General features: G+C 32.7%; 2 protein-coding genes across 2 annotated transcripts; one reads left to right on the top strand and one right to left on the bottom strand.

The window, feature by feature from the left end:
- Positions 1-5,787: 5,787 nt before the first annotated feature.
- Positions 5,788-7,355, bottom strand: LOC140976280 (uncharacterized). Its single transcript, XM_073440310.1, has one exon. The coding sequence runs from the start codon at positions 7,177-7,179 to the stop codon at positions 5,962-5,964; it is 1,218 nt and encodes a 405-aa protein (XP_073296411.1). The 5' UTR covers positions 7,180-7,355; the 3' UTR covers positions 5,788-5,961.
- Positions 7,356-15,094: 7,739 nt separating this feature from the next.
- On the top strand, positions 15,095-19,193 carry LOC140976632 (sugar transporter ERD6-like 6). The gene is made up of 18 exons (XM_073440874.1): positions 15,095-15,524; positions 15,631-15,693; positions 15,806-15,895; positions 16,036-16,095; positions 16,200-16,265; positions 16,355-16,420; positions 16,525-16,600; positions 16,933-16,997; positions 17,079-17,171; positions 17,297-17,377; positions 17,477-17,561; positions 17,655-17,701; positions 17,785-17,847; positions 17,933-17,992; positions 18,069-18,128; positions 18,221-18,280; positions 18,353-18,467; positions 18,728-19,193. The coding sequence occupies exons 1-18, from the start codon at positions 15,330-15,332 to the stop codon at positions 18,838-18,840; spliced, it is 1,458 nt and encodes a 485-aa protein (XP_073296975.1). The 5' UTR covers positions 15,095-15,329; the 3' UTR covers positions 18,841-19,193.
- The last annotated feature ends 6,947 nt before the right edge of the window (positions 19,194-26,140 follow it).

Raw genomic sequence — 26,140 nt, 5'->3', positions numbered from 1 at the left:
AGGATATAAAATGTCAATGTATCGCCCTTTAAATTGCAATTTGATTGATATATTTGAAGTTATTGATTTCAATTTTTTTTTTTTTTTGAACAGATTCACTTGACAATAGATTTTAAATCACAATTAATAAGTCAATATCATAAATTTCAAATTTGTCTCAACATAAACTAATTTCAAATCTTCATCTCAAATATTTTCGCAAATCCAAATCATTCGATCTAAACAAAATCTAAAAGAAAATGTTGTTAAAAATTTGGTCGGAGTGAAATATTTTATGAATTACATTAATCAAAATAAAATAACATATAGCTACTTACACTTCATTTAGTTTATNATGGTGCCTTGTAACATAAACAAATAAAGTGACAGTAGGTCTTGGTACATTATGACAAAATTAAATGGTGAAAACGACGTTACAAATAAAAAATTCCAGAATTAAATTATAATACGAAACTTTACTTTAGACTATTCAAAATTTTAAAGATTTTATAAAGAAGACTTTAGTTTAAAAAATTAAATTATTTCTCTACACCTATTCAGATATGTCATTGTCCATGGAAGGCCCTATGCTCTTGGTACAGTCCCCTCTTAAATGGGGGTAGAAGGACCCTATGTTGAGAATATCATCCAAAAATTAGGTGGGATTTATCACATTTAACAACTATACATACATGTGGAATAAAGTATACATACATGCACAAGCAAATTACATTAGATCTCCATGTGAAAATTTAAAAACATCATGTACAAAATTAATTCCATTTTAAACTCTTGTGTTATAAAGATTGGACAAAAAAATATATTGGGTTTTAGAAACAAAAATAATCTTTATTTTGATGATAACAAAATTTTTTATTGTGTTTCTAACATATTTACTCAAAGTGTGAAGTTATTAACTTAAGATGAAAACTGAAACTTGAATTTAGCTAAATTGAAAATCGGACGAGCTTCAGTGTTTTGATGATATCTCAAATTTTGATAATGCAATTGACCAGCCACCGAAACTTGTGAACAAAAATATCAATTTGGGACAAGTTGTATTTCATGTCAGTTGGACTAAATCGATTGTTATCTAGGAAAATTGATGGCAGCAAGGTTGATTTGTTTGGCTGATCAACAAGGATAAGTTATGATTGAGCAGTTACGATATTTTGGTCGGCCTAATCAGCTCGGTTATCCAAAAGAAACGATTCATTATGAGTTAAAGAAGCAAAAACGATAATCTACAAATCATTTTCACAAGTAAAAGTATTATCGGAGTTTAAGATGTTGATACATGACGATGAAGTTACTAGTTTTACAAAGGCTGAAATCAACAATGCTGATTTCAGCGGACCTCATCACTTTGGTTCAATCTAGCTGACGAGCCCAATTGAATGATCAGTCTAGTTGACGAGCTCAACTGACAACGGACCTCGAAATCAGTTAGGCTTGGGAAAAGTGGCCAACAAGACGAAAATAATTGTTTTAATATCATAAAGAGTACATAAACTTTTCAAATTGTAATATTCTTGTGTCTAACTTATATATCATTATTGGATCTTGATGATCAAATACTAGCTTTAGAAAGGGATTCAAAACATGAGTAGTCTACATAAAGAAATTAGATAGAATGAGAGCAAGCTCAAGTGTGAGGATACATTTCAGATATAAATACTCTACAAAAATCTTCACACACAATAACTCATATATATACATGAGAGTTGAAATTCAAAATATAGTTGAGTGAATCTTCACACTAAGATATTAAAGATTGTATTTGTAATCTTAACATAAAAGACGTTAAACATTATGCGAATTGTGAAGTTACGGCCTACAATCGAGAGTGTGCTATGAGTTTCAATATANATAATTTTAAATTTAAATTGATCATATCATTTTTATACAAAACTATTTTTATAGTTTTAAATTTTAATATAATATCTAAATAACGTATGCAAAAATATAGTATAAATACTAGTATATAATATTGACTACCATTTGTCTCTTAAAAAATTGGAAAATTTAAATTTCGAAAACCTTTAATTTTGTATTTTTTTTCTAAATAAATAAATTTACCAATTATGTTGCAACTTGTGAAAGTTTGAATTTGAGCACATGAGATGGAAACAAGATTAGGGTTTACTCCCTCCGAATTATTAATAAAATATGGTTTTTTCCCACATTTTGTGATTGATGGCACAAATTCCAACCGTAATGGTTTGATTAATATATATAAATTTAAATGGCAATTATTAAATTAAAAGAAATATGTTATCTTTAATTGAACATCATGATTAACATTTATGATTAATACACGTGGTGAAAAACCAGCCGTAGCCTAAATTTTTTGGATTACTTTGTTTAATTATTATTTTTGTCGAACCAATGTTAATGTTTTTAAACATTGAAATCGCTTGTGTTACTATTTCAAAAAAATTAATAAAAAATCGCTTTGTGTTACGTGTGGGGATGAATTTAAAATAATAAAATTCAAATTTGTGCAACTGTACGTTTTAGATAAATTTGGTCTATATTGGACTCAGGGGAAAGAGTTTGATTGGGAGAATTAATTGTCCATATCAAACTTTGTTTAACTTGAGATAAAATGAATATAAATTCAAAAAACTCATGTAAGACTGTCTTACGGGTCAATTTTGTAAAACATATATTCTATATAGATCGCTCACGAAAAAATATTACTTTTTATGTCAAATATATTACTTTTTTATTGTAAATATGGATATGATTGATCCGTCTGACGAATAAAGATCTGTGAAACCGTCTTATAAAAGAATTACTCATATAAATTTCACTTCGATTTTATTCATCTTAACAAGCGAAAGAATTTGACACGAATGGATATATTTCAAAGCAATCAATCCGAGCACAACTTTACATGATTTATTAACTTTAAACATTATTAAAACTATTTGTGATTATCTTAAATATGTCGATCATTTGAAATCCAAACTTCAAATTTTTATTTAAATCAAATCCTTCCACGTGCACAGCTTCAAACAAATTTTTTTTTTGAAAAATGAACTATGATAACATTAATTCGGGAAGTCCCGAGATACAATGTTTACAAACCACGTGGGTAGATCGTCATTAACACAACTAATGGAGCTATTACAAGACAAAGCTTTGCAAGCTAAAATGTGAGCCACTTGCACATGTTGGATGGAAAGAAAATTTGGAAGCTCTAACATTGATTGGATTTCCAAAGCAAGAACCCCAGCAGATCCAAGATCTTCTACGTGGGAAAAGACCATCCTAACAGCTTCCAATGAGTCAGAAAATATACAAACATTTGATAGCCCAATCCGGAGACATAAGTCCATCCTGCTTCTGATTGCCAACAACTCCGCACAAGTAACTGAACCTAGACATCTGATAGGGTTAGCTTGCGCACCACAAACATTTCCCATTGTATTACGCACCACCACCCCAACACTAAATTTGATGTTTCTAATATCAAAGCCTGCATCAACATCCAAGCTCAAACAATTCTTAAAAAACAAATTATTTAAACAATGCCTATTTAAAGTCAAACATGTATCTATATGATTAGATTAATTTATAAATGGTTAAAATACTAACTGATAAGTAATGATCGACTTTCCATTATGTATCGAAAACTATTAAAAACATTGTTATTTTCTTCAAATCTAATACGCACAACATGGTGGAGTTTTCGATTTCTCACATGTTTACCTTAATTTGAGAAAGAACGTTTAATTTTCATTTGGCAATTCAAAATTTTCAGAACTCAACTAGAAATCGAGTATAATGTGTCATGCACGAGTATTCATTGAATAACAAATTATTTATTATTGTTTAGTTTCTGACATAATTATTTTGATTTAATTCATTATTAATAATGTATTTGACAACAAATTAAAATCACATTATCATAAATATGCACACAAACCCAAACTCGAGCTCAACTTGGTACGTGTGCATCCCTAGCTGGGCTTAGCCTACAAGTAGCGTCGTGAATATAGTATGAGTATATGTCCATCTGCTTTGAACTTGATCTTATATCTTAATGCCGAAATCAATTTCCCAGTTTCAAAAAACTAAATTAAAGCACGAGAGTGGGGATCATTAATGATGACCAATAAGTTGGACAAATCCGAGTCTTTCAGCAACTGTTCATCATAATCATAAAAATTGATCAAAAGATCGTCTGCGAATGTTGTAAATGTCATGGAACATAAATATGCATGGCACGATTCGGTCGTTATTTCATGATGAAAAAGAAAGAAATATTCATTAAGTTCTAGCAAAGCCATGTGAAAAACTCAGTTTGTACCATACCCAAAAGCACTTGTTACTCCCAAGCACAAAAGCTAGTAGTTATAATTTAAAATACACAGCGCAGGAGCTACCTTTTTAGTAATATCAGGAGCTCTTTGAGCAGGATTAATAGAATATCTGAATTGGGGAATAAAAGCTTTCACGTGTCTACTTCGACTGGTAAAAAAGCCACACAAACTTAAGCAAGAAAATTCAAGTAGCTCAAATTATCGAAGTAGTGCAGTTCTAGATTTTATATAGCCTAGGCACACTTTATTTCAATGAAAAGAATAAGTTCGATGCTTAGGTTGGTTCCAAGCATCGGATACCAGGTCACTGATGGGTAAGATTCATACAAACCCAATAATAGAAAAACAAAACATATGTTCTCCAAGAATCGGTTTATTGTTTATATGAAACATTTGTCTGTAATCCCAATGTACAAACTACCACTATGAGACAACATTAGCTCATGCTCTTCACACTAAAATGAATATGACACCATCTCAAAAAAAAATAATATAACAGCTCTCACTAAACAGCTACCTTCAGCAACAACCAATATAATCAGACGTATCTTTTGAACTTTACACGATACTTCAACTCTATCATAGCTATCTATTTCCTCAATGCATTCCTTAACTATAAACATTTAACAAACTCACTTGGCACAATGACACTTCCACAAAATCATTTATTTATCCACTCTATCAGCAGATGATGGTTGATAATAAAAGCAGGAATTGAAATAGAGAGTAATATGATCCGTTCATCAGAGTTCAATCTATGTTATGAATGTTTCACGTCCTCATGCTCTCAGATATTGACTAATATCTGAGGACTAAGATAGCTATTTCACTTTATGCATGCATTTAAGAGACTGGCCAGTAATTGCTGAACTTTGATATTGAGTTTGTAGAAAAGTGGTTAAAAGAGATTTAAGAGAGTAAATCTGTACAAAGCAATACTGATCACTCATTTGTGAACAATGATGCAAGTTAAAATGTTCCACGGAGCACAAATCGAAGGAGAAGGCATTATTAGCAACCAGCCCCTTGATATGTTATTAATGCCAATCATCAGATTCTTTTGAGCCATATATAAGAGGGAAACAGGGAACAACTTTATTGCCCTTGATTATTCCTTTGTGGTCGAACTGGTATGCAGCAAAAGAAAGATAAATACATGAAGAACACTATTGGTCCTCCTTGTAACTCCGCGGTACTTCTCTAGCTTCGGTTTACCACTCCAAATAATTATCTCACTTATTGGTCCACCTAATCAGAAGCAGATTTATTCATTTATCTATCAATTTGGAATAAGTGACAATTAGTTATTAAAACACACCTGTTCAGACGCATCCAGATTTCTAGCTTATGGATATCTATTGCAGGCACCCTTCCTTACCAGGCCCCTTATGTTATTTATCTGAAAATACACAAGCACACACATGGATGGTCTAACCGTACCTTACTTAAGCCATCTCTGGCTAAGGTTGAAATCTAGTTAAACGAAGTTGAGAAATTCAAATAATCATTGCAATCTAGCTAAACTTTACCAAATATTATTAGGCATAACATACAATAAAAACACAATCTACAGTTACTAGCCTTCTGAAGCAAGGAAACATACTTCATGCAACAATGCGTAAATTTAAATAGTCTAACTATTTCCAAGATCCTACCCAAGATTTCCAATGCCATTATGGGGTTCGACATACTGCAGCTGATGCTGATGCCCATCATGCGGCAGCCCAATTTGTTGCAGCGGATGCACAACATTCCCCTCTAAAAACACTGCTGAAGCAGCAGTTGGGGCTCCTTTCCCATCCACAATCCTCCACATGTACCACGCCCCAATCGACCTATAAGGCCTCCACTTCTCACACAATTGTTCTATCCTGGAAGGCCTTGGTAACTCCTCCAAACCATACAGTAATTGCACACCTTTCCTAACACCTAAGTCACTCACGGGTAAAACATCAGGCCTGTGCAGTGAGAAAATCATGAACATATGAACTGACCATGAACCTATTCCCTTCACCATTGAGAGCATCGTGAACAAAGACCTATCATCCATTTTCACAATTGTCTCATCAGACAAAATCCCTGATTTATACTTGTTTGCAAGGTCATATAAATAACTGGCCTTCCGGATGGACACCCCAATTTGCTTAAGCTGTTGGGAAGAAAGTGCAAGCACAGAATCCGGGAAAACGGCATCCTCACCACCACAAAGGGAGACGAACCGCGTATATATCGAGGTGCCAGCTTTATAAGCAAGCTGCTGATATAGGATGCTCTTCGTGAGGGCGAGGAATGGGGGGTGGTGGAACTCGAACTGCGGCGGCTGGTGGATATCAATAAGGGGCCCAAGCAGGGGGTCTGCCACACGGAGGTGGCGGAGGCCTAATTCAATTTCTCCATCGGTAGATAAGGGTTTGATTATCTGTGGCAGAGCCCTGTAAGCTTGGTAGGCGCTCCGCCGCCTGTTTTTAACATTATTCGCAGTATTAGGTGAGGTGGTCGTTGTTGAGATGGCTGCAGAGGAGCTACCGGAAGAATCTTCCCCAGTGGTCTGAGGCGGCGACGGCTTATCTTCCGCGGGGGTGCCCACGGTGGCAGATGCGGAGAGTTTACGGATTTTGGGGGGTCTGATTGGAATTTTGGAAGGGTTTTGAGAATTATGAGAGATTTGAACGGGAGAGGAATTTGGAGATTCAGCTGCAGAGCTGGATTGAGGCGGAGGACGAGGACTTTGAGAATTGGGGTCAACTGGTGTAAGGTACATTGGCTGATAAATACAGTGTCGCTGAGTTTCAGGGGTTTGGGTTTGGGATTGGAATTCGGGTTTGGGATTGGACAGGACTTTGATTTGCCTTATCTTCTGTTCCGCCATGTGAACTCAACGGCGACGAAGAAAAAATTAACCCCGACGAGTACTGGCAGATTCGAATAGAGGCCGACGGTGGCTGCGGCGACGACGGCGGATGCGGATTTTGAGGATTTGTGCGCAGAGGGGGAATTGGGAGAGAGTGGTAATTTCGTGGGGCTGTGTGGGTCATGAAACGTCATAGGGCCTCGGAAAATTCGAGTCAATGGGCCTGTGTTGCCGAATATAACCCTCAGGTTGGCCGTAATCATTAGTTGTGGTCGTTTTTCATTATATATTTTTTAAAATAAAATATAGTTCTAAGTATTTTTAAGCTTCACTTGAAACAAGATAACAAGGAGGTAATTGAATCAAATTGTTTTGTTGTTAAGTGAAGTTTATATTTCTGTTGTTGCTTGTAAACTAATGGCATATGTTTAGGGATGTAATTGAGTCGAGTCGAGTCGAGCCGAACTCTTGAATGTTTGAGTTTGACTCGTTTATAACCGAACCGAGCTCGAGCTTTAGTTAACAAATATATTCACGAGTCACCAACTTATTCAAGCTTTTATCAAACCTAAACGAGTTTAATTAAATTTCACTTACCAACAAAACCATGAACAGCAGATGAAAAACTCACATTAAATCCAACTAACTTGTACATATCTATCTGCAACTAAACTAGTTTTGAAATGACAATGACAAACATATTAGCTTTTCTATTTTACATAGGAGGTTTTAGATAATTAAAATACAATTATCCCAAATAACTTCCGATTCGAGTGCTCACAATAAACTAGATCTATTGCACATGAAATGGATCGATCCAGCTCGAATACAAGCCAAAGCTTTATTTCATATATTATAAAAAAAAATACTTCTATAATTTTATCTAATACCATTTGTTAAGGTTAAACCATCGTACTAACTAACTTTAATAATGATGAAATTGTTTTATAATTTTCAAAGCATTCTTTAACCATTAAACTATATACATATATCATATTTTATTATTTTTTCTTACCATTTCAATTTCAAGTTTTTAATAATTTTTATTTTAAAATTCAAAACAAAAACTACTTCATTTTTTTTTCTGGATACAAATATCGTATTTGTTGTTGGGATATTATTTTGAAATTTGGATAGTGTGTGAATGAATTTCAAGGCACGTTTGTAACGCTTTTTTTTAAGAAATATTTTCTCCCTCACTTTAGTCACAGGGATGTGAAAAATTTCTCTTAGTATACAATGGAATAATTCTGTATTTGTAGGTGACTAAATTAAATCAGAATCTGAATAAATTTCTTAAACTAATGATGCCATATATATAGAAATGAAACATTGATTGAGAACGGACGTGACTCTTCATGAAACAGTGCACATTTTCATGAAAATGAATCATGAAACAACGTGTTGTTTCCAAAGAGTTGCCTTACCCTTTGCGAAAGGTTGCGTGGATTCCCGCGACCTGATTGGACAGGTTGATCCCCGTATTTTTCGCAGTAATAACATAGTTCGTCGGCAACAAAATAAATTATGAAAAATTGTTCTAACATTTGTCACGGTCCGCTAGTTGTATTTTATGTTTAGAATGAAAAATAAAAATAACAATTTAGAAAATATTTGAAAGTGTTGTGAAAAAGTAAAAATTTACGGTAAAAAGTAAAAATCTCAAACTCTCAAAATTATCACACTACACACTTTATAATATTTTTCTCTCAACTCAATTGTGATTTTCTTAACAAATGAGAGATTTATTTATAAAAAATTTTTACAAATAATCCAAAAATAAATTACATCATTAACTTCATCATCACACACAAATTTCAATATTCAACACCTAATTTTACCTAATTTTCAACATTCAAATATTCAACATTCAAATATTCAATACACACATTTTAAATATTATTTTTCAACACTCTCCCTTGTGATGATGATCATAATGATTGTCTTCATTACGTGTTTTTATACTGCCTCGTTAAAAACCTTACTAGGAAAAACTCATTGGGATAAAAACCATAGTAAGGGAAAAAGAGTGCAGTCACGTAAACTCCCCCTCATGTTGACACGAACAATTCTTCACAAATTTCGTAGATTGCGCATCCCAATATTATATATGTGCTTTCTGAATATTGTCGTAGGAAGTGCCTTTGTGAAGAGATCTGATGAGTTTTCACTTGATTGAATGTGACGAACATCAATACATTTATTCTTCTCAAGCTCCTTGGTGAATGCGAAGAACTTAGGAGGAATATGTTTAGTTCTGTCGCTTTTTATGTATCCTTCTTTCATTTGAGCAACACATGCAGCATTATCTTCATATAGTATCACAGGCTTCTCGTCGAATGATAATCCGCATGAGATTTGGATATGTTGAGTCATTGATTTTAACCACACACATTCACGGCTTGCTTCATGTAGTGCAATAATCTCGGCATGATTTGATGAAGTTGTTACGAGTGTTTGTTTCTGTGAACGCCAAGAAATTGCAGTGCCTCCACGAATAAATACATATCCAGTTTGGGAACGTGCCTTGTGTGGATTAGATAAGTATCTAGCATCGGCATAACCAATTATACTTGGATTAGCATCTTTTGAATACAAAAGTCCCAAGTCTGTCGTTCCTTGTAGATAACGGAATATATGTTTAATTTCGTTCCAGTGTCTCTTTGTTGGATATGTGCTAAATCTTGGCAATAAATTTACGGCAAAAGATATATCAGGCCTTGTACAATTTGTAAGATACATAAGGGCACCGATAGCACTTAAATATGGTACTTCTGGACCAAAAATATCTTCGTCATCTTCACATGGACGAAATGGATCCTTTTCTATGTTTAATGATCTAACAACCATCGGAGTACTTAAAGGATTTGATTTTTCCATATTAAAACGTTTAAGGATCTTTTCTGTATAATTTTTCTGGTGAACAAATATTTCACATTCTTTTTGTTCAATTTGTAAACCCAGACAACACTTGTTTTTTCCAAGATCCTTCATTTCAAATTCTTCCTTCAAGTATGACACAACTTCATGAATTTCATTATTCGTTCCAATGATGTTTAAATCATCAACATATACAGCAATAATTACGCATCCGGATGTTGTTTTCTTAATGAAAACACAAGGGCATATTGAATTATTTACATATCTCTTTTTCATCAAATGATCACTTAGCCGATTATACCACATTCGGCCAGATTGCTTTAACCCATATAATGATCTTTGTAATTTCACAGAATAACATTCTCTGGGTTTTGAACTTTGTGCTTCAGGCATCTTAAATCCTTCAGGGATTTTCATATATATATTACTATCAAGTGATCCATATAAGTAGGCTGTAACAACATCCATAAGACGCATTTCTAAATTTTCAGATACTGCCAAGCTAATCAAATACCGAAACGTAATTGCATCCATCACAGGAGAATACGTTTCTTCATAATCAATTCCAGGCCTTTGAGAAAAACCTTGTGCAACAAGTCGAGCTTTATATCTTACTATTTCATTTTTCTCATTTCGCTTTCGAATAAAAACCCATTTGTATCCAACAGGTTTTACACCTTCAGGTGTAAGGACTATAGGTCCAAAAACATTACGTTTATTTAGCGAATCCAATTCAACCTGGATGGCATCTTTCCATTTTATCCAATCCTGCCGATTTTTACATTCACCAAAAGATTTTGGTTCATGATCTTCATTATCATTTATGATGTCGATTGCCACATTATAAGAAAATATATCATCAATTTCTTCTATATCTTTTCGGTTCCATATTTTTCCAGTATTAATATAATTGATAGAGATTTCATGATTCTCGTCAGTTTGTGGTTCTGACAAAACATTTTCATCATCATGTGTTTCTTCAGGAACATCATTCTCTATTTTGTGATCATTATGTGTTTCTTCAGGAACATCATTCTCTATTTTGTGATCATTGTGTTTCTCTATGAATTTTCTTTTTCGAGGATTTTTATCCTTGGAACCAACTGGCCTTCCACGCTTCAGGCGTTTAATGACATCATGACTATCTTCAATTTGTTTCTTCGGAATTTCAATTCGAGCAGGGGCATTTGCAGCATGTATATATGATTTAGTTACCCCTTTTGTGTCTGCAAATGCATCTGGTATTTGATTTGCTATTCTTTGCAAGTGCACAATTTGCTGTACATCTTTTTCACATTGTTTTGTTCTTGGATCCAGATGTAACAATGATGATACATACCATGTAATTTCTTTTTCGGTATGTTTCTGTTCTCCCCCTAACATTGGGAAGATTTCCTCATTAAAATGACAATCAGCAAAACGTGCTGTGAACACGTCGCCTGTCTGTGGTTCAAGATATCGAATGATCGATGGACTATCATAACCAATATAAATTCCAATCTTTCTTTGAGGTCCCATTTTCTTTCGTTGAGGTGGTGCAATAGGCACATACACCATACATCCAAAAATTCTCAGATGAGAAATGTCTGGTTCTTTACCAAATGCAAGCTGCAATGGGGAGTATTTATGATATGCACTTGGTCTGATGCGAATTAATGAAGCAGCATGTAAAATTGCATGTCCCCATATAGAAATAGGGAGCTTTGTTTTCATAATCATTGGTCTAGCAATCATTTGCAGACGTTTAATCAATGATTCAGCCAATCCATTTTGAGTATGTACATGAGCAACAGGATGCTCAACAATGATTCCCATAGACATACAATAATCATTGAAAGTCTGGGAAGTAAATTCACCAGCATTATCAAGTCTAATTTTCTTGATTGTATAATCGGGAAATTGATTCCTCAATTTTATTATTTGAGCAAGTAATCTTGCAAATGCAACATTTCGAGTTGACAATAAACATACATGTGACCATCTGCTGGAGGCATCAATCAATACCATAAAGTATCTGAATGGTCCACATGGTGGATGGATTGGTCCACAAATATCACCCTGAATACGTTCAAGAAACATTGGTGATTCAGTTTGGATTTTGGCTGGTGATGGTCTTATAATAAGTTTTCCAAGAGAACATGCTTTACATTGAAACTTATTATTCTGAAAGATCTTCTGGTCTTTCAATGGATGACCATGTGTATTTTCTATAATTCTTCGCATCATTGTTGAACCAGGATGTCCTAATCGATCATGCCAATTGGTTAATATTGAAGAATTATCAATTACCATGTTTGATTCAATGGGACGTATATGTGTATAATGCAATCCAGTAGGGAGCATTGGTAGTTTTTCAATCACATATTTCTTTCCTGATTTATATGTGGTAAGACACATATATTTCTCATTCCCTTCATTCATTGTTTGAGTATCATACCCATGGGAATATATATCATTAAAACTCAACAAATTTCTTTTCGATTGTGGTGAATATAAAGCATCATTGATCAAAAATTTTGTACCATTAGGTAACAAAAATTGTGCTTTACCACATCCTTTAATCAAGTCTACAGGACCTGATATTGTATTCACCGTTGTTTTTGTTGGTTTTAGTTCCAAGAAATATCTTTTATCTCGGAGGATAGTGTGCGTTGTACCACTATCGGGTATGCAAACTTCAGCTTTGCTCATAGCATTTTCCATATTTGAACTTCAAAAAATATGCAATGAAAAAAAATTAATGACAATACATATTTAAATATAACACATATCATAATTGTACAATAAAACATTATCATATAAATACATGAAAAATAAATTATTGTACATTTATATTCTACCACTATATTGTTCATTTTCAGAGAAATCATTGAGAAAATCTGCAGCATCAATATTGTTCATTTCTATCCCACCAACATATTGATCATTTCCAGAGAAATCATTCATAAAATCAGCAGCATCAAAATGAGTTGAATCACTCAAACGGTCACTTCGCTCAGTGAAGTTGGTCTCTTTTTCTTTCCCCTTTATCGATTCTTTATAGAGCTTGCAAAGGTGCTCAGGGGCTCGACAAATACGAGACCAATGTCCTGGAGTGCCGCATCTGAAACAAGAACTTTCAAATCTTTTCGAGTGATTTTCATTAACACTCATGTTCTCATGATGCCTTTTCTGTGGGTGGTTCGTGACGCCCTTTTGAGATGAGTTATAAAAATAACTATCTCTATTGTTTTCAAAACCACGGCCTCGACCACGACCACGACCAATTCCACGTCCACGTCCACGACCACGACCTCGACCTCGACCAAAACCTTGTCTTTGAATTTGATTTTGGTTTCCAGGTTTAAATTCATTTTTACTTACAGCATTTACTTCTGGAAATGCTGATGATCCAGTGGGTCGGGACTGATGATTTCTCATTAGTAGCTCGTTGTTTTTTTCCGCCACAAGAAGACAGGCGATGAGCTCAGAATATCTCGCAAATCCACGCACTCTATATTGTTGCTGTAAAGTTATATTTGATGCGTGAAACGTGGAAAATGTTTTTTCAAGCATTTCCGATTCTGTGACCTCATGTCCACAAAATTTTAGCTGCGAGATTATTCGATACATCGCTGAATTGTAATCACTGACTTTCTTAAAATCTTGGAATCTTAACATATTCCATTCATCACGGGCGGTCGGAAGTATAACTTCCCTTATATGTTCAAATCTTTCTTTCAATCCTTTCCACAGAGCCATGAGATCTTTTTCGATGAGATATTCACATTTTAAACCTTCATCGAGATGTCGACGCAAAAATATTATAGCTTTTGCTTTTTCTTGTGATGAAGATATACCATTTTCTTTAATGGTCTCGCTTAGACCCAATGACTCAAGATGCATTTCTACATCGAGAGTCCATGGCATATAATTTTTCCCCGTAATGTCGAGTGCAACAAATTCGAGCTTTGTCAAGTTTGACATGGTGGTACTAAAAAAAATTATGATGCATTTTATTAGTTAATGAATATTGCAATACAAAGTAATGGATAAACAACAAATACAAGCATTCGTAAAAATAAAGAAAACACATGAGGAGGATATTCTCCGATAAGTACAAGATTCGTGAGTATTATAACCAAAATAATTAAAAATAACTTTGTGAAAGCCATCTTCTTTTTTCTTCAAAAATTTGATGAAGAATAATTTTAGAGAAGAAGAGAAAGTTGGAGTGATTGAATGTGTTTGTGAGATCATATTTATAGGGCAAAAACTAGCCGTTTTGTTACCGTTTATGACCGTTGGTGTACAAGAAAATAAATGTATGTATTTGTATAATTTTATGGTAATAATATGGTGTATATAATATTAGTAATGTTTTAAATAATTATGTATATCATATCACAATATTATAATGAGGTGTCATAAGATATTTTGTTTAAAAACCTTATAGACTTTTATACTTGTCGTATCCCTTACCGGGAGTGTGGGATGTCGTCTTAACATCCTCCCAGGATTTATAACAAGTTTTTTGAAAAATTTATTTGTATTATTTATAATAACATTATATTATATAAAATATATAAACAATAAATAAATAAACAATAAAATAAATATTATTACTTTTGTTATCTTTTTCTTCTGTTTTGGAGCTTGGAAAAATATGGAGGACTTTTAGAGCTTCGTGCTGATAACGTGTTGTGAAAAAGTAAAAATTTACGGTAAAAAGTAAAAATCTCAAACTCTCAAAATTATCACACTACACACTTTATAATATTTTTCTCTCAATTCAATTGTGATTTTCTTCACAAATGAGATATCTATTTATAGAAAAATTTTTCAAATTATCCAAAAATAAATTACATCATTACCTTCATCATCACACACAAATTTCAATATTCAACACTTAATTTTACTTAATTTTTAATATTTAAATATTCAATATTCAAATATTCAATACACACATTTTAAATATTATTTTTCAACGTAAACAAACAGAAATAATACCGATGGAAAATTCGAATCGTTGGAGATCGAGTTCTTTATTTGAGCTGCTCCACCTCAGCTCGTCTTCTCCGTCTCCGTAGATCAATTCTGCCCCACCATTTCCAACTAACGTCACCGCAAATACTTCGCAATTCATTCCACGCAATTCCAGCTTTTTCCCATTTTCTCTTCCAGAAAAAAACGCGAAAATTGTATCATTTCATCGAGGCATTTCGAAGGGAATTCTCAGCGTAACAGTCATACCAAAAGTGGAAGATCAAAGCGTAGTGATCATCTGTGTTGATCACATATTACTGAGCATGAGTTCAGAAATCGCCGCCGAGGATGGGCTACGAAAGCCTTTGTTGCATACGGGGAGCTGGTACCGCATGGCGGGAATGGGCTCCCGGCAGTCCAGCATCATGGGGTCGTCTCTTCAGATTATACGCGAGTCCATCTCCATCTTTCTCTGTGTTTCCATCGTTGCACTCGGCCCGATTCAATTCGGTTTTACAGTGCGTGAATCATATGATTTTCTCGAACAGAAATTTTTGGTGCAATTTTCTTCGTTAATTATGTTTTCTACGTTTCTTGTTTCTTTTTTTTTTTTAAATGTTTCAGTGCGGATACTCTAATCCAACTCAAAGCGACATCATTAAAGATCTTGGCCTCACCATTTCTGAGGTAGCCTATCATTTTAAAAAAAAACAAATTGCCGTTTTGGGACAATTGGGTTTTAATTTTGTGCTAAACAAGATACAATTTCTTATATCTCTGTGTTTTTTTGTTGGGGAAGTTTTCAATATTTGGTTCTTTAGCAAATGTTGGAGCAATGGTAGGAGCAATAGCAAGTGGCCAGATTGCAGAATATATTGGAAGAAAAGGGGTATGATTATCGTTTTGTTTATTGGCTACAGATATGAATAGCTCTAGATAATTGGAATCCATGTGTTCTTATTTTATTTGTCATTGTCAATATTTAATGAACGTGTGCATATTTTTTTGTTGTAATTTCTTGAAATGCAGTCACTGATGATTGCTTCAATCCCCAATATTATTGGCTGGCTTGCTATTTCGTTTGCGAAAGTGAGTGTTAAAATTTCAAGGTTTTAGATTAGAAGCATGTTAATGGATGTCTGGTGTTCTGATGAAAATGTTAAATGTAAGGGAAATATGTGATTTTTGTGCAGGATACGTCATTCCTGTTTATGGGAAGGTTATTGGCAGGCTTTGGCGTTGGAATAATTTCTTACACGGTAACTTTAAATGAATGGTTAAGATAACCCCTTGTTTTGATGATTAAAAGATGAAAATTGTTGTGTTTCTGCCATTGAAATGTTAATAGGTGCCGGTATACATAGCCGAGATAGCGCCTCAAAATATGAGAGGAAGTCTTGGAGCTGTAAATCAGGTTCGCTTGGTTATAACTCTGCTAGTTCAACGGTTTACCAGAGCTAATTGTTGGTTTCCGAGCCTCATGAAAATTTGAAGTCATTTTGATAACTTGCAATGTAGCTTTCAATAACAATTGGAATAATGCTGGTTTATTTGTTGGGGCTTTTTCTTCCGTGGAGAATGCTCGCTGTTTTTGGTAAGTTGAGACAAACTTCTGGTTTCTTTTAGCAATTTTTACCAAATCTAGTCTCATTGGTACCTAAGTGTCGACTCTTTTACTGTTGTTTTGATATATTAATTTCACTGTTTTTGCTAAATTACCCTAAAAAGGACATGATCATTTAGATTTATTTCATTAGTCTGATAAATGCCATTTTATCCTTTCACTTGTCCATATCCCTATCTGTTCTGTCATTGTATTGATCAAACAAAAAATTGTTTTTTCTTGCTAATGGATCTTGTAGAAAATCATGTGGGATTTCATGTAATATGCAGTAGAGTGATAGATGATATGAGTCTTGCTTGCAGGAACTCTACCGTGCTTGATCTTGATGCCTGGACTCTTTTTTATACCAGAGTCTCCTCGTTGGTTGGTATGAGACCCAAACTCGAGCACGACATTTATCATGTACTCTGATTGATTTCTTTTGACCTGTTTCTAATCTAAATTCTAGGCTAAAATGGGCATGATTGAAGATTTTGAAACTTCTCTGCAAGTTGTACGGGGATTTGAAACAGATATCTCCGCTGAAGTAAATGAGATCAAGGTATCAACTTTAACCCCAAATTGTATCCTATCAGGTTACCTTAGAGGTTTTCTTTAATCTTGCTGACTTGTTTCATACGAGAGACTGTTTGTTGATAAGTTTATGCACTCTCTTATTATCTTCAGAGATCCGTGGCTTCATCAAGCAAGAGAACTGCTATCAAGTTTTCGGAGTTCAAAAGAAAACGCTATTGGTATCCTTTGATGGTACACTTCAATCACATTAAATTTTAAGTTTGACTACTCAATGAATGATTTTATTTGTAATACTTTCCTCAATCAAGAACTTTTTTTCTTCGTTTTCAGGTGGGAATTGGACTCCTAATGCTTCAGCAACTCAGTGGTATAAACGGTGTCCTTTTCTATTCAAGTAGCATATTTCTGTCTGCAGGTTCAGTTCAAGCTATAAAACCCTATGTTGTTTTTTTTGTGAGCAAATAAAGTTAATCAATTCTAATCTGAGTTAATTATTAACTTTGAGCAGGAATTTCATCAGGCAAAGCTGCAACATTTGGTATTGGAACCATTCAGGTAAACATCATCAAGTTAGGACCTGGAAAAAATTGAAATATTGTGTTTCGTTGGATGATAAATGAAATCCCATCTTGATGTAGGTTATTGTCACCGGAATTGCAACTACTTTAGTTGACAAAGCTGGTCGCCGAATTCTTCTTCTTGTGTGTTTCTCCACTCCTTTGCTTGAAACATGTTTTAATTTACTTGAGCATAGAAAGCAAAAATTTATCTAATATATCGTGGCAGATATCCTCATCACTAATGACTGCAAGTAGCCTCCTAGTTGCAGTTGCATTCTTTTTAAAGGTATGTATGGTTTTTATTCTTCACATTTTCATTATCATGAGTATTTAAGAACTGTTACTATTTTCATGGAAAGCAGGATATTTTACCCGAAAAATCTCATTCCGTGTTGGAAGTCTTAGCACTAGTTGGGCTCGTGGTATGTCAAACATTTATGACAATCTGTAAATTCATTACATTTTCTGGTAGAAATTAAAATTTACAAATGAGCTAACTGGGTTTTTTTTCCAGATTTTGGTGGTTGGTTTCTCTGTAGGACTTGGAGCTATACCTTGGGTTATAATGTCCGAGGTACAGTGAATAACTATTTGAGTGATACGTTTCTTCCCCATGTTTGTGGGTTTCTAATTTTGATTGTTTCAGATTCTTCCTGTGAGCATTAAAAGTCTGGCTGGTAGCGTAGCAACGCTGGCTAATTGGTTGTCAGCTACGATTGTAACATTGACAGCTAACATGCTCTTAACTTGGAGCAGTGGAGGTTCTCTCTTGCCCTGTCTGTGTGTTTTGATAAGCCATTTTAATTCCATGTAGGATGATTTTTTTGGCGCAGTTTTCATCGCTCTAGCATCTAAAGTTCATCAGTATGCCACATTCTGAAAAGTTAGAAAGTTTTCGGTCTTCAGTTGAAAGAATTGACATGTTAACGATAGCATACCTGTAACTGTATAAAATTCTTATGAAATCGCCTATTTGATTAACTTTGGAGTTGATAATTGCGTGGGAACGAATGTTTTGCAGGGACTTTCACCATTTATGCACTGATATCAGCTTTCACCGTAGCATTCATTGCTCTGTGGGTTCCAGAAACCAAAGGGAAAACTCTAGAAGAAATTCAATGGTCTTTCAGATGATGCTGTACACAATCTGATCTCAGACAATATTTGCTATCATTTTGCTATCTCACCAATTTTACAATGCACGGGGAGATGTATATATACATCAATGGCTTTTCTACCCGTTCATCCTTGATGGAACCGGGTGCGTTACACATATTATTAGTTGTTCAAACACACACCAACACCCCAACCATGTTCTTTTTCGTGTGTATGTATATACATGGGGTGTAACAAAGGAAGATAGCGTCCTATAAAGAGAGTTAGCATATTACTGATGTTATTTTGTGAGTTTGTTTGTATTCGAACTTCCAAGGATCTTTTCTTTTTCCCATTCTCAACTTGTGGAGTATTTTATAAATTTGCTCTAAGTCATATTTTCTCTTTGAAATTAGAGAGATGGTCTGAAATTTCAGAATTCTTTCTTTCAATTTGTTACAATATCCTGCATCATTTATCGAGTTATATTTGATATTTTTCATGTATTTAATTAGTTCTAATTATCGTGTAGTATGGTTATTTACCTTTTTATATCCTATAAAAGTTTATATTGGAAACAATATACATTGTTAAAAAAAAATAGTATATTATAGCATTTCCGTAAAAATTGTAACTTCTGCCAAAAATGCATTAATTAATATGTCCGCAAGACCCCAAAATAGGCATTATTAAGATGTAATAATTATTTTTGCTCGATCAAAAGGTGAGGCTTTTGATGTTTTATAATTTAAAATATTATAGTTATATTGTTATGATTGAAGATAGTTTTTAACGAAATGAACAAAAATTCTATCTAATATAATAAAATAGGGAGTATTAAACCTTAAAATACAAGATTTTTATGTTTCCAAAGTACAAGTTCTTGATATAGCATAGGTAAAAGATAAATTCAAGCAACGATCGCCTTCCAATGATTTGTTTGTCATTCATAGGGGTGAGAAAACTACCGAAATTTTAGGTATATGGAAATTATGCATATTGAAAAATATCGATATTTTTGATATGTCGAAAATTTTGATATTGTATGATAATGATATCAAAATCGTCGGTACAATACCAACATGAAATTTCAAGAATTTCAGTATCTCGGTATACCGAAATAACGAAACAATAAGCCGACACATATAAATAGTTTAAATAAGATATGGAACACCAGCCTACAATTTACAATGTCGATGCACTAGTAACAATATTATGACAAATATTTTGTGTGCAATATTTTTTATTACGCATTCGAGATAATTCTCCATTCAGTCTCATCTAAGATCACTAATGGTTAAAATAGACTAAAGAACTCAACACGATTTTACCCAAATGTCTTTTACGTCATGTTCACGAGAGAATCAAGAGAATATAAATATGGAACAGATTGAATCGAAGATCATCTCTAATAACTAAAGTATTGTATAATCATATCGTTTTTCGAATTACATCAATAATTGCATGATCTCTATACACACTTAAATTGAGAATAGAATATTAATCATAGAATGATTTGGTCCAAGTCCAAAGGTGATATGTTTGAACAAAATGAAGCATGCTAAGTTAGCTGCTTAGGTAACCTAAAAATACATGAGATAATTGATTGGTCATGGAGAAAAAAGATAAAGAGGGAAAGTGGTGAGTTTCCTTTGGGCAGAAGACTAGACCTCCTTCTAGGAGACAATTGGAGTTTACCTTTATATGTCATTATTATTTCAATTTTTTGACTCATTTTCATTTTCATTTTCCCAATTCAAAACTCATCATATTATATATAAGTTTTTTTTAAAAAAAAACCCACAATATATATTATATATTAATCTTTTTAATACATAAAATTGCATATGAATTCTTTCAAATGAATCATGTATATATTATTATTATTATATGTAATTAGATGTAACTTTCTTTATCTTTACTCCATTCCCAAAACCCCTCAAAGGCATCAATTCTTGAACATTATATACTGCAAAAAGTAGATCCTGTCAACAACGACGTTACTTCAGCTGTAAACAATGTAGACCAATTCCAATCTCAAATTCTCCACTTCACCTCACATTTTTGTAATAAAATGACATTATAAAATAATTATATGAATAAAAAAATATTATATTTCATTTGAAAAAGATATTACGAACTGTGAGTTTTCCCAAAATAAATTTTTTTTAAAAAAATCAATTGCGTAATTTTCATCAAATTCAAGAAATAATATATTGTTATTATTAAAATTGAAACGAGAAAGAAAAGTGGGGAAGTGGGAATGAGTAATTCCCAATTGTATCTCTCTCGTTGCTTTTGAGGAATGTTTTTTTTAGCAGTCCAACACAGTTTTGAATTCTCGTGATATTTAATTAAATTATTATCAACCACAATTAAAATGTAAATATTACATATATTTATAGTGAATTAATATATTTTGTTATCGTTTTTGATAAGTGAGATAAGATGACTCCTAGATGATAAAATAAGATATTTTATAGTATAGCTAAGTTATACATGCATCACTCATTCTATATCACGTATAGATACACAAAATTTACATGTCTTAGGTACCATCGCTAATAGATATGAGATGATAGAATCATATTATTAGCATCCCTTTTGTATGACGGTCTCACATATCTTTATTTGTGAGACGGATCAACTATACTTATATTTACGATAAAAAGTAATAGTTTTTCATGAATACAACCGTTTTTTGTGTCACGTTATTCTCATCTTGATCCATTTCTAAAGTGTGATACTGAACGATAAGGATAAATATTTTAAGAATTTTCCATTAATGGAAATAGGTTTAATATCAATTCTATCAATTTTGTGTAAATAATCATAACCTTCAGAAATGGAGTACTTGATATATTATTTAATGATATTTGGGAAAATGATGTGACTCAGCATTCATGCATGCATGGATTAGCCACGTGGCACGTGGATTAATGGCAATGATTAGGGCCTTTTGGGGGTGAAGATTTGGTGTAATTATATCGTAATATTTGCAGAATTTGGTCCATCTGCGGGCCCCACGGAATCCTACATGACGTCATCGTCACCTGCATGATTCCAATAACTCCTAGGATTTTGTGCTGTTTGGCGGAAATGAGATGTTATTTTTAAAATATTATTCTTTCATATTAAATATTTATGTAAAATAGATTTAATGTTTAAATCGGTTCGTTTGGTTTTTATTTAATCCGATGGTTTTAAAAAAAATTATTTTAAGTTTTCAATCATTTGGGGCTAATATAATCATTACTCTTATTTTTGGGATATTTAAGAATTATTTTTTTCCTTTTCAAGAAATATTTTAGTTTTTAGATTTATCTTGGAAGTAATATTCAAAAACTGATTAATTGTTGAAATGAACTTTAAAAATGATACTTATTTCTAAAATAATATTTGATATATTTAAAATAAAATTTATAACTTTATATTAATAAATATTAGATAATTTTTTTATTAAATTCATTAGTTGTTAAATAACCGATATTTTAGTACCATAACGAGAACATTTACAAGCAAAAACTTGTGTGAGACGGTCTCACAGGTCGTATTTTGTGATACAGATATCTTATTTGGGTCATTCATGAAAAAATATTACTTTTTTATGCTAAGAGTATTATTTTTTATTGTGAATATCGGTAGGGTTGACCCGTTTCACAGATAAAGATCCGTAAGATCGTCTCACAAGATATCTACCGACTCACAAAAGTTTATAATCTCCCAAGTTCTTCGAATATCTTTTTTAAAGCGATCTATTAGAGGCAAGTATATTCCCTTTTATGACAACTATTTTGTGTTGGTTTGGTTGAATGATGCACAATTTTTAAATTAAGATATTGAAATAATAGTGTTAAATTAAAGACCCTGACTACATTTGATTTGTTGTTGGATGAAGTTAAATTGTCTGAAAATTCAAAGCCATTATTGAATTAGTTTAGGCAAATTTTATAACGGTCGAGTTGGATCTGATGTATACTCAAGATGAGTGTTATTTGAAATCCAAGTTTTAAATATATTTTTCGATCAAATTTCTCCATTCAAGTCAATTCGATGATGTTTGGGTGCTTCTCTAATTATATTTTATGACCTTATTATATGTGACCAGAAATGCTAATTTTCTCTAATTATATTTTATGACCTTATTATATGTGACCAGAAATGCTAATTTTACTCTCAGGATGGACAAATTAAAAGACTTTATATTGAGCATTCAAGTTCTCCAGCATTTATATCAAGAAATTCTCTTGCTGTCCTAGGTCATCAAAGCACAACTGAATAATTCTCATCAGATCTGTAATGACCCGATATCATTCACCCGCGATCATTATTCATAGAACTTCTCCAGCCCAAGCACGAGAGCTTTTACATTACCAGGATTCGAATTCAAGACATCCTGAACATATAGGTATTGGCAAAGCAATCCTGGTACCAATTGAGGATTCGAACCCAAGACCTCCTGGACATATAGGTCTTGACAAAGCAATCCTGGTACCTATTGAGGTAGATGTAAAAGCTCCAGTGTCTGGGCTGGAGAAGTTCTATGAGTAATGATCACGAGTGAGTGGTGTCGGGTAATTACACGATCATTTAAAGATCTTTTGTGTTGTTTCAATTCACTCTTTTCATTTTTATTAGTGAGTAGATAAAAAGAGTGAAATATCGTAACTATCAGGAAACATTTCCTGAACAGATTAAGTGTGTCGTTGAGCAGCTAGGAATTTCAGCTAGTTTGAAGTCAACAGAAGTTGATTTGATCAAGTTGTTGTACTAATCAAATTCTTCTAGAAACAAATATCGTGTCATTTACTAATTGCTTCATTTAATATATATTATGCATTACTTATTTCACTTCCTCTTTGGATTTTTTTTTATCTAGCAGTTTTATATTGTACCCATTTGATTAAGAATAAAATTTGATTGTTAATGTAGAGTCACTCAAGTTTCAAATTCTAAAATTTTTATTCGGTGTTTATTCACCTCACCCTTTAAACACTAGTCAATCTTAACAAAGAGCAGCTGGAAATGTTTGACCAAAATAATTACAGGGAGAAAAAAATATAATTAAACGATCAATACTTCTCTACTTTGTTATATGATCTTTAATTCCTTATTATTACTAATATAAATGGATATTAATCAATTAATATCGAGTAGGTTATATTTTGAACTTTGGTGCGGGAGTGGATGAAAAGATTAAGTTATAATCTATATGATTTAACAGGGTTGATTTCATCATACATGTAGGGGCACTATCTCCATGATAGAATCAAGGGCCCAAATTTAGCCACACATACATGGGGTACACTAATTTTTTTAAAATCACATATGTGTGTGAATCTTGTCCATCCAAACTATGTGAGGTAGTGCCTTCACATGTAGCATCGAAGCTACCATTTAACAGTGAAACCACTGTTGATAAAATTTAAAACTAAAAAAAAAACATTTGGATAATAAATTATTATTATTATTATTATTATGTGAATAGTTTTAAAAAAGAGAATATATTGGAAAGCGGTGTTTGTCGAAGGGAGACTCCAATCTCGAGACGATCCGATTCTCAATTTGTCTCTTTTTCTTTCGTTATTGTGCTGTTACGTTTTTGAATCTTTGGATCGATATTCCAGAGGCATTTGTTCCGCCTTACCTATCCTTTTGTGCCCATTTATACACTTAAAAATTAAAGATTTTGACCCATTTTATGGAATTACGTGACTAAAATTTGAAAGAAAAAAAAACACAAAACAAAACAAAGACGATCTCTCATTGTCTCGTAGATACTTACCAGTGTAAGTTAGGGCGGTTTTGTCTCTTATCGCTACTTTTTTTATCTATATATTTGATATTATCGTTTCGGAGTTGAGCGTGATTCAAATTATCGTTATATTTTTTTTACGTGAGAGAATGATCAATGGTCTGTTTGATTTTTTAGTATCGGTTCAAAAAAGAATTTTTTTTAAAATTTTTTGTTTGTTTATAAATTTGTCCATCTCTCCTCGTCATGGTCTAATCCAATGAGTCGAACTCGATTTTGAAATTTGAATTCGTTTGTATCTTGAATTCTTCAATTGGATAGATGTATAGTTTGAACTGATCGAGTTCGTCAACATAGTAATATTTTTAACTCATATTCGATTATATATAAAAGTACTCAAAGATATCTTAATTTATATCTTATCCAACATGTCTCAAGTGGGGATTACTTCATTATTAACATCAACACAAGCTTTGTTCACTTTTGCATGTTTCCTTGCATCTTTGGGTCAAAGATTTCTCCAAACCAACGAAGCTTTGATTGCAGAGTATCTCTTTCACTTTTTCCTATTGTCCCCCCGCCCCCACAAAAACTATCTAGTCTAGGATACAAGTATTTAGATTTGGGAAAAACTTTTTGAATTAATTAAAATATTCATAATTAAATANTTTAATTTTTTTTTCGAAGAACTAAAATTGAGTATGTTACTATCAGATCATGTGGATTTCTAGACAGAATTGTATGATTATAAATTCTGGAATTTTTTTGTTTATCAATAATTATCCTATAGTTAACAGACTTTGATTATTTTTTGAAATTGGAAATGTCAGATGTAATAGTTATACTAGGCTAATAAATTTATGAAAATAGACTCTTGCGATATTTTTAAAGGAAAGAGACATTTTGGTGTGTAATTAAAACAAGATAGATTTTAGATATGATTCGATTATCAAAAAATATTATTTTTTATTGTAAATATTGTTGGGTGCAATAATTATTCATATTATGTATATCAATTGAGACGTGATGCTTGAGCTGTTGTATGGTTTAAAAGATTTGAATTATATAATTAGCCTCAGCTATAACTTATGATAAAGCAACTAAGCATTCAATTCTACAATTGGTATCAGAACAAATGTCACGATTTTGGTTTCAATTAATTGAAAGAATTGCAATTGTAAAAAATTATTTGGATCGATAATTATCTCTATCCTACAATATGAATCGAGTTAATATGAATATAAAGAAGACCGATATATATACATATATACATATATATATATATATATATACATACATACATATATATATATATATGTGTATGTATATAGCTTTGATTAGACATGAAATAGTTTATTAATTGTAAGGATAAGGATTATATTGTCCATCTACCATATCCTGTGTAGGCGGCAATGGGATTGATAGACGGATTAGACTGTCTATAACAACCAAAGGATGGTGGTCGTTGCAATGATAATTACCACGTTGAATGTAATCCAGTTCTATTTATCATGATTTCATGTATCTTTTACTATATTTTGATTTTGATGATTACACATCTCTTATCTATCAAGGAATTATGCT

The sequence above is a fragment of the Primulina huaijiensis genome, chromosome 5, assembly GCF_012295235.1.
Source record: "Primulina huaijiensis isolate GDHJ02 chromosome 5, ASM1229523v2, whole genome shotgun sequence".
Classification (NCBI taxonomy): domain Eukaryota; kingdom Viridiplantae; phylum Streptophyta; class Magnoliopsida; order Lamiales; family Gesneriaceae; genus Primulina; species Primulina huaijiensis.
This window is presented reverse-complemented; position numbering and strand designations above follow the sequence as displayed.